General features: G+C 46.0%; 1 protein-coding gene and 1 long non-coding RNA gene across 2 annotated transcripts in view; one reads left to right on the top strand and one right to left on the bottom strand.

Annotated features, from left to right (window-relative positions):
* Positions 1-543: 543 nt before the first annotated feature.
* On the bottom strand, positions 544-5,322 carry LOC116457145 (uncharacterized). The gene is made up of 3 exons (XR_004244919.2): positions 5,206-5,322; positions 2,155-2,369; positions 544-647 (listed from the first exon to the last, which is right to left on the bottom strand). It is a non-coding gene; the product is annotated as an uncharacterized LOC116457145 (long non-coding RNA).
* A 48-nt stretch (positions 5,323-5,370) lies between these two features.
* Positions 5,371-10,209, top strand: part of DAP (death associated protein) — an 82,725-nt gene continuing 77,886 nt past the window's right edge. Inside the window, exon 1 of the mRNA XM_032135925.2 lies at positions 5,371-5,603. Within this exon, the coding sequence (XP_031991816.1) occupies positions 5,549-5,603 (55 nt within the window). The 5' untranslated portion in view covers positions 5,371-5,548. The remainder of the gene's footprint in view (positions 5,604-10,209) is intronic.

Here is a 10,209-nt window from a genome sequence, read left to right as displayed (position 1 = left end):
TAATATCAGAAAGCTTTAGAAACTGGATCATTATTCAGCATTTCAGTCTGTTTTAGAGGAGAATACCAGAAGCCTACCTCTGTTACTTGTCACCATGTACTGTGTCGCCCTTCATTGAACTAAAGTATAAGCTCTGAGACAGCTGAAACTTTATCTTCACTTTCTAGAAAGGTGCCTGGCAAAAGGAAGGTGCTCAAAAATATTTTGTTGAATAAAAAAGTCAATGAAATCAACAACTCCATTCCTGGCCTTGAGATTTCTAGATTACCTTCAGAGCCTGGTAGCCAACCGTGCCTCCCTCCTCTCCACCACCATTACTCCTCTCCGTTACTACAGGAGGGATTTTGAGTGTATGGAGGCAGCCTATGGAGGTAGCGTATAAAGAGAAAGGTGGGAAGGTAGAACCCAAGGAGGGCAACCCACTGAAATTCCCAGCAGCAGGAATAATTGATACATTTATTTGATAACTGATAAATTTATGGGACCGTAGGAACAGAAAAGAGACTCCAGGAGGGAGGCTCAGGGTCAGCAGATGCCTACCATGACCATCACACTCGGGCTGATGATAAGGACAGACTTCCTTTCAGTCTCTCAGCTCCTGCACTTTGCTGTTTGGACCCTCAAGGACCACTCAGCTCTCCAGACACCTAAGTGAAAGTTGGAAGTGAAAACAAACACCAGGAAACTGAGATCAAACAAAGCAGAGAGCATAGGGCTATTGATGGAAAGAGCTGGCTCCATGGGACAGGCAGACTTTAGTATCAGAAAGGCCAGCAAGGTAGGTGGGAGTTGGGGGGAAAGGAGGTGGAAAGCAAGACTTCCCATTGTGTAATGAATTTGTTAGAACAGAAGCAATGTAAGTGTCCATCGACAGAAGTATAAAGAAAATGTGACATCTGTGCACAATGGAAAACTATTTGGCCAAATATTGCAAGACCCCACTTACATGAGCAAGCCACAACAGTCAAACTCATAGAAACAGAGTAAAGTGGTGATGCCAAAGGCTGGGAGAGGGGAAGACATATCTCTTGATATATCTTACAGTTTGCAAGATGAATACATTCTAGAGATCTGCTACACAGCGTCATGCCTGTAGTTAGCAATATAGTATTACTCAAAGGTTTGTTAAGAGGGTAGATGTCTCATTAAGTGTTCTTACCACAATAATAAAGAAAAAGCCATTAGAGGCTCCGCTTTTTATTTATGTGCAGTTTGCAAGTTAGAAAGGAGAAAAACTAGAACCGAGGTCTGAAAATCTGATTAGCAAGAGAATTTATGTAAGATATAATCTGTGATGATGAACTAAATTAGTACGAGGTCATTTTGCAGCTCAAGTCTTTAACAATAGGCACAATGTATGAACACTATTCCCCGCAAGGGAGAGGTTTAGGAACAAATGCAATTATCTTAAATGTGTTTTACAACTTGGAGTTACACAAGGTATGAGGTTAAGGAATTACATTCCTAATGGGTAAATATAGGCTCTGGGGTAAAACACTGGGTAATAGGAGTGCCCTCATCTCTTGAAATCAAATTTCAGAAAAACCTGGCAGGAGGATCAGTAACTTATGATAGAGGACAGAGTATAGCCAAATGTGATATGGTGTGAGGCCATCCATCCTGGTTGTCAGTTGACAGGGCTGCTTGGTTAGCTCACTAAGTTGTAAATGTTCTCTCCACTTCAGCTTACACTCAGGAAGGTCATGTAGAGCATAGCACCTGAATCAAAGTAGGTTCAGGTCCAAGAATGTTGCATGCTCTCTGCATCAGGTCTGGAATGGAGATCCAGGAGAGAGGAAAGTCATAACTGAGCATGTCAGTCAGGGTGCTCCAGAGACACAGAACCAATAGGGGGTGTGTGTGTGTGTGTGTGTGTGTGTGTGTGTGTGTGTGTGTGTGTGTGTCAGAGAGAGAGAGAGACAGAGAGAGAGACAGAAAGACACACACAGAGAGAGATTTATTTTAAGGAGTTGGCTCATGAGACTGGGACGCCTACAGTCAAGTCTTTTTCTGCTAAGGTCTTCACCCGATTGGAAGAGGCTCACCCACATTATAGCGAGTGCTCTCCTTTACTCAAAGTTCACCAATTTCAGCGTCTATCTCATCTAAAATAGAGCTTCACAGATACATCTAGAATAATGTTTGACCCAATACCACTGCCCTATAGCCCATCCAAGCTGACACATGAAATGAACCATCACACTGAGTCATCCACCAGCAGCGTCCTAGACAGAGGTCGTTTATTGGTGTTTCCAGAGCTTCCCTAGTTTTCTTTCTTTCTGAGGCTGCCGGAGCCATCTCCTTAATGCCGTGAGCCCCTCCAGTACCCTGTAAATATTCCAGTAAGAACTTGGAGTTGGTTTCTCCTTCTGAAACGAAAAGAGAAGGGAAAAGAAAAAAGGAGAACAACAACATTCTTAAGGGACAGAGGAACAGTAAATAAGCCAAACCCAAACTAAGCCTGACCCAGCATGTTATTCCCCAATATTTGTGCTGAGTGATGTCATGTCAAGCTATACGTTTGCCACAACCTTGCCTGGAATGCTAAGTGTAGCTTTTCTTTACCCAAATGCCCTGTGGTTCTTTGTTAAGGCCATGAATAGTCATGTCATAAGTCTCCAGTGAGCTACTGAAATTGTATATTTTCTTTTATTTTTTCCATGGCCAAAGGCATTTTATTAATTTGTGTCAGTGAAAAGCTTGTGAATGGTGCCCCAGAGGGTCCCTCCAAACCTGAAGGATGGCTTTGGGATTTGTTCTTATCTGGATTAACAGCAATTGTATATCCCAAGCTCGGACCTTGTCTAAAATTGAGCAAGAACAGAGCTGGCTTTTCTGCAAACACACTGAGGACTAGGATCCGACAGAAGTCATTATTTACAACCCTCTCTAGCCTGCAAAGTCACACACAGATACTTCACCCTGAATGGAATAATTAATCAATTATAGGAAATCACTTGCTGAGAAGAAAGATGGTCTAAAAAGAAAACCAAGTAATTTCAGCAGGAAAAAAAAGCTCTAAATTTTTTTAAGGAAATTACTTGCCATCTCTAACCCTAGAATAGTGACAGCAAATAAAGCTGAGATGGCAAGAGCCCAGAGGTATCTTCCAGACTCATGACCAGGCATAGGCTTGTTAATATAGACTCTTAGCAATTATTGGGGAACTTTAAGGTTATGATACAAAGAATTTAGCCCATGTTCATATTGAGTCCTATTATAGAGCTGAATTCACCAATAAATTAACTTAAATCTAATAAAATAGCCATACTTAAAAACTCTATCATGAAGTGATCAGGTTGACATCTTCAGTGATTAGTCATATTAATAACATGTATCCTTAACGTAATGTGATAAAAAAAGGTCACTATGGTCTTCCTTCCAAAAACCTGTAACTCCTGTTTTTAACTATGAGAAAAACATCAAACACAAATTAAGGGACAATTTACAAAATAAGATAGCTAAAAAGAATCCTTGTCTATTTCTGTCTGGAAGCCTGGAGGGACGTACAACAGAATGTTACAAGTGGTCAACTTTACCTGCTGGTAGGATTGTTGAGAAGTGGTGACTTGCTTTTTCCTTTGGACATTAATGTGTTATTTAGGTTTTCCAAAGTGTATTATTTTTTGTATTTTTTAAAAAACGTATTCATAAAAATTAATTCTTTCTTAAATGTAGTCAAAACGTCCATATGGCCACTGAGAGAAGATAGAACACGCTCCTTTGGAGGAAAAAATAACCTGGGCCAACAGTCTCTTCTTTGAGACCTTCACTTCAAAGCCTGTGAAAACAGCCCTTCTGAAAAATGGTGTCACTAATGCTATCAAAACTCTGAGATTGCCAAAAGTACCTTTAGGAGGCACATAGTACAGCACGAGGGCTGTAAATGCTAAGACGTAATATTGAATAACTACTTGAATCCTCAAGTAAGATAGGTATTACGGCCTCCAATATGGAAATGTAATTACAGAACGCGTAAGTAGCTTGCACAAGGTCAAATAATGACTCAGTGCAAGAGCTAGACATAAAATTATCCTTACCACTCCCCATTTCTCTGCTAAAACACATTTTTTATAAATAACTTACAAAGCATTCGAAATTCCCTAGAAAATCAGTATTCATGGTTGTGTTACTCTCATCTTTTTTGCAGTTTCTATTTTCTAACTTTTAAATAAAGATAAGAGCAATATATTGCCAAGGTTCAGCCTGGTTATTTTTTTCTTCAAATACTGTTAACTAAAGTATAACCTCATATGTGGCTAAAATGGACCTTCATGCTCTTTATTAGCTGTTGAATTACTTCTGAAAAATGCCTGAAACTGTCACTGAGTGATAAGTTGAGGCCCAATGAAATCCCAAAGATTCCTCACTTGTGTGTGTGTATGCACACGCACATGTGTGTATATGTGTGTGTAAAATATATTCTATCATTTTTATTTCAAGATATGTATATCCACAAGTGTTTTATGTGTATGTATGTCAAAAAAATTATATTAAAATTAATTTAAAGCCTACACTACGTAGTATAATAAGAAATATCCTGGATGTTACAAAGCAAAGTCAAGAGATACACCTACTGCTAAATGACGAGTTAATGGGTGCAGCACACCAACATGGCACATGTATACATATGTAACAAACCTGCACATTGTGCACATGTGCCCTAAAACTTAAAGCATAATAATAATAAAATAAAAATAATAATAAAAAGATAACTCAGAAGGCCACAGGCGGAGGGGAGGGTCCATCCGTTGGCTGCAGGGCTTAGAATTTTATTTTTGGTTCATAATGACGGCGGAGGGAGGGACAGAAGCCACCGTCTCTGTTCCCCAGCGCTGGCCCTCACTCAGAAAGCAGGCTCTCCCCTCGCATCGTCTTTTAACAAATTCCTGCTCTCTCGGCCCCCGTCGCTGCCATCTGGGCGCTCCTTTCCGCGCTTCATTAGGCGCTGCCGCGGCAGGGGCTGAGGGCCTCAGGGGACGGTTGCCTCCCCGCCGGGACGCCCCAGCCCTGGCCCGCACTGTGGGGCGCCGTCACGCGCCTCGCCGCGTAGCCAGGAGCCCGGCTGAGCGCGTTCGCTGCAGCAGCCATCCTCAGCTGGCCCCTACTTAACTTCTCGCAACTCCAGTCCCCGCAGCCAGCCGGGTACCCCGCCTCCCTCTCCTTCCTTCTCCCTCTCACTCCCTCACCCCCTCTCTTCCCTACCTCCTCCTCCCCTGCCTCCGCCCTCGGCCACAGCATCCGACGTGGCACGGCCGGCTGCGCATGCACCGTCTGCTTGGCTCGCGGCCCGGCGGGGCTAGCAGGCCGCGGTGACGTCAGTGCGCACGCCGCGGGTGGGCTTGGCTGCGCCACGTCGGCGCGCGGCGGCCGCGCCCCCTTAACGGCAGTGGCACTCGGTCGGCTCGCGCGGCCCCGGCGCCCCACGCGCGCGCGCCGTTCTCCCGCACGCTCTGTCCCCGGCACTGACACCTGCGCTCACTCGCGCACTCCCTCCCGGCCCGAGAACCGCGCCGCCGCCTCGGCCCCGCGGAAGCCCCGCCGCGCCATGTCTTCGCCTCCCGAAGGGAAACTAGAGACTAAAGCTGGACACCTGCCCGCCGGTACTGACTCGTTTCCCCTTTCTCTCCACGCGCGGGTGCCGGGGGCGGGCTTGAACCCGGGGGCGCCGGGCGGGGACTCCGCGGGGAGGGCCCCGGCGAGCGCTGAGACGGGGTCCGGGCCCTGATGCCCGCCCGAGGGGCGCGGGCCGCGGAGAGGTCGGGCGCCCAGGCCCGGGACGAGCCCGCCGGAGCTTCGGCCCCGCTTGCAGGCGGCGGCGAAGCGTTTCTTCCTGAGGAGCGCGGGCCGCCGCGTACCTGTGCGATTGCGCGCAGGTTCTGCTGCCTTGGGCGAACCCTGTTGCACAACTTATAACAAAGTTTTGGCGGATAATATTTACTTAGAGGGTACAGATGGCTATAAAGAAAGTAACAGAAGCAATGAAAAGTCAGTGGTGTTAATATCATGGTGATGATTAATTAGAGGCCGCCAGCGTTTCATACCGACCCAAGAACCAAGGAGCGGAAATAATTTTTATCATTAATCACTCAATATGACTTTCACCGCCAGTTTCTTCCACATCCAGATTTTTTTTTTTTCTCAAAGTTGCTTTTTCTCATTTTGAGCAAATCCTAAACTTCTGAGCCAGGAAGTTAAAGCCAGGACAGAGCGGTCTTTCTTAGAACATAGGGATCTAAGCAGCCTTCATGCTTCTGCCACCTCCTCCTCTCTCTGGGCACAGTTCCTGTTTGCACTTTGGACTCAGTCCAGACGGGTCTGTTTCCGTTTCTACTCTCCTTTCCAGTGGCAGTCGGCCCATATGGAGGGACACTGGTGAGAAGATCAAAGGCCTTGGGTCTCAGAAGCCAGGTCACCTCAATGTATGGATGCATGAGGTTCTTTCAGGGTCTTAATAGCACGCCTTAGTGTCATAAACTCAGTCTTCTAGGAACAGAAGTCTTTAAGAAACATGGCTTCTTTTGGTGGCACATTTGTGCCATTTTCTTGACAATAAAGATTCCTGGCCAGGCGCGGTGGCTCATGCCTGTAACCCCAGCAGTTTGGGAGGCCCAGGAGGGTGGATCACTTGAGGTCAGGAGTTCAAGACTAGCCTGGATAACATGGTGAAACGGCGTCTCTATTAAAAGTACAAAAATCAGCTGGGCGAAAAATCAGCTGGGCGTGGTGGTGGGCGCCTGTAATCCCAGCTATTCAGGAGGCCCAGGAGGAGAATGGCTCGAACCCGGGAGGCAGAAGTTGTAGTGAGCCAAGATTGAGCCAAAGCACTCCAGCCTTGGCGACAAAGCGAGCGAGACTCCATCTCAAAAAGAAAAAAAAAAAAGAAAAAAGATTCCCATTATCCCTCTCTGCTGTCCTCCACTATAGGGCGGGAATTCTCTGCCCCAGCACAGTGAATAGGAGCGGTTCTTTAAATATGTTGCAGTCCAAAGTAGGCAATATTTTTCAGTGGTGACGGAGGCTCTCTACAACAAAACTGACTGGCACTAGGAAAGAAAAATGTCTAACTGATGCCAGAGGACTTAAGAGGCATGGGGTTTTAGAAAATCATTCCACTGTGGTGGAAAATAGGCTTTGGGGGAATTTTTGTTGCATTGGTTTTAAGAAAAAAAGTACCTCAAAGGGAGATTTTTTTTTTAATGGGGTTTCCTTTAAGGATAACTGACTTCCATTCTACCACAGAGGGTCCCTGTCCACTGTGGGGAAGAGTGCCTTGATTTCCACCCGGGGCAGGGCTGCCTCCAGGAACTGCAGCAGCCGCCTGCCCTGGCCCTGCACTCCCCAGGACATGGGTTACATTAAAGCATATCTGTTGGAATGATACAGAACCAAAGTACAGTAATTAAATTGCATACAGAGACACACCCATATGGAAGTTTTTTGTTTTGTTTTGTTTTGTTTTTTTGAAACAGAGTCTCACTCTGTCACCTAGGCTGGAGTGCAGTGGCATGATCTTGGCTCACTTCAACCTCTGCCTTCTAGGTTCAAGAGATTCTCCTGCCTCGGCCTCCCGAGTAGCTGGGTTTACAGGCGCCTGCCACCACACCTGGCTAATTTTTGTATTTTTAGTAGAGACCAGATTTTGCCATGTTGGCCAGGCTGGTCTTGAACTCCGTCTGACCTCAGGTGATCCACCCGCCTCAGCCTTCCAAAGTGCCCATATGGAGATTTTTAAGGTCAGAGGTATAAACTGTACATACTCACTCCCTGGGAGAAATTCCTTGCTGGACTCTGGTTTTCTTTGAATTGCAGAGTAAACAGCTAGGCTTTGTGAATTACAGAGTAAGTAGTTTATTTACCCCTGAGGAGGGAAGAGGCAGCTTATTTGTGCTAGTGTAGCAGTGAGCTTGGGTTCTAAGTTTGAAGACATCACTTCACGCTTCACTGGGGCTCAGTTTTTCTCCTTTGTGAAATGCGAAGTTTGGGCCTCGGGGCAAGTCGCGGGGTGGGGCTGTGTTTGCTGCAGTGAGTCTCACGTCCCGCTCCAGCATCAGGGTACCAGCACTGTTCATCCCACAGGTAAACTCCTCTAGTGACTTCAGGGCAGCTCCTTTAGACTTATGGGGTAAGCTCTTGCGGGTGGCTGTCACCATCTGTCATCTGTCTCCAAGACCATAGTTAGAGGAGGGGCCCAACAGCAGCACCCCTCAAATGCCAGCAGCACCCCTCAAATGCCAGCAGCACCCCTCAGTTGCCAACAGCACCCCTCAATTGCCAACAGCACCCCTCAAATGCGCTTTCCCATGTGTTACAGAGGACCATGTGTGAACCTTTTTTGGCAGGAAGCTCCGGTGTTCTTGTTTAGTCTAGCATTGCCAGAGAGTAGGCAGCTCTGAAGGGTAGATAGTTTAAAAAAAAAAAAAAAAAAAAAAAGCAGCCCACTGCAATAAAGGATAATCATCAAGGATAACCAAGAGCACAGTTCATAAATCAAAATCACTGCCTTAAAAATGTTGAGAATGCTTTCATTAAGTGCTTAAATTGGATAACAGACTTGTGCCTCAATGCTCAATCAGAAATAATAAAATTCTCTTACAGTGACTATCTTAATGTTCTTTTGTGTCTTCTCTTTAATTGCTGTCTGGCCCATATCTCCTCCCGTACATTCCCCACAATCCCCTCGTTTTCCTTCGTGCACTAACCTTCGTCTCTCTGCCTGTCTTCTTGCTTCCAGGGCTGGGTCTTCTTGATCTCTTTATTCCCAGGAGCAGCACAAAATACTCAATAAGCACTCCTGAGTTTCCCCAGGGCCTCTTCTCACCCCTCACTGCCCCCATAGCATACCGGGCCCACACCTTCCTCCGCTCTGAGCTCTCGGTACTGTGCGCAGGGATGCAGGTGGTCCTCTTGGCCGGTTCAGGCAGCAGACTGGTAGAAACACTAATGAAGTTTGTTGAGTGTCACAATGTGCTGACACACTTCTAAGCACTTGGCACGTTTAACTCATGAAATCACCAGTCATCTTACCGTTGAGATACCGAGGACAGTGCCATTTAAAAACCTGACCCAGAGCCAGGTGCGGTGGCTCACACCTATAATCCCAGCACTTTGGGAGACCCAGGTGGGGAGAGCACCTGAGGTCAGGAGTTCAAGACTAGCCTGGCCAACATGGTGAAACCCCGTCTCTACCAAAAATACAAAATTAGTCGAGTGTGCTGGTGGGTGCCTGTAATCTCAGCTACTATGGAGGCTGAGGCAGGAAAATCGCTTGAACCTGCGAGGCAGAGGTTGTGGTGAGCCGGGATCACACCACTGGACTCCAGCCTGGGCAAGAAGAGCGAAAATTTCGTCTAAAAAAAAAAGAAAACCTGACCCAATTGTTTGGAGTGTCTGTTGCCAACTCCCCTGAGCTAGTGACCCAGTGGGAGTGGCCGGAAAGGCTGTTGCCTTTTGGAACTTCAGCAGCCCGACAGACGACTCCATCACTGGCCAGGTGCCTCCTCCCAAGGTGGGAGATGAATGAGGTAGTTTGTAAAGGCTCCTGAAGAGTGTTAGAGAAAGGTGCTGTGCAAATACAGGTATTGTTATTTACAAGTGATGGATGGCACTGCCTCACGTCCTGGCAAATGTGCTGTTGTCTGCAGTCCTCTGTAAAAGTAATCCAGCCTTAATGATTTGAGACGTCACCACTGCTCTTGACTACAAAATATTTGCAGAGAAATGGGGTGAGACTGCTTGTTTGATGAGTTATTGCAAATGCAGATTAGCAGAGTTAGAATTAGCAAGGTTCTTTCTGTTTCATCTAACAGCAGCCATAGCATTCCACAGCAGAAAAGAGGACCTAATTATGAGCCTTGCTATTACTCATTTCTGCCAGTCTTTGTGAGTCTGTGGCAGTGAGATGGGTAAAATCTCTTTGTTAAATACATTTTGCTGGCCCTGTTCCCCTCCATTTCCCAGTGGAGCCAAAACCATGTGTCAGTAGAGTTCTCATAAATCTGCTACATGATAGCTTTGAGTGTTACTAATCTTACATATGATTTTATTTGAAAAGCAGACTCTACATCCCCTCTCAAAGTGAATTAAATGGAAATATAAGCACGATTGTATTTGTTTCAAGTAAAATGGAAAATAGACCATGTTACTTTTTTTAGTAACTTCAAAGTAACTTAGTTCTCTCTTATACTAATTGATCCATCAGAGATGAGT

This window comes from Hylobates moloch, unplaced genomic scaffold (assembly GCF_009828535.3).
Source record: "Hylobates moloch isolate HMO894 unplaced genomic scaffold, HMol_V3 SCAFFOLD_17, whole genome shotgun sequence".
Lineage (NCBI taxonomy): Eukaryota > Metazoa > Chordata > Mammalia > Primates > Hylobatidae > Hylobates > Hylobates moloch.
This window is presented reverse-complemented; position numbering and strand designations above follow the sequence as displayed.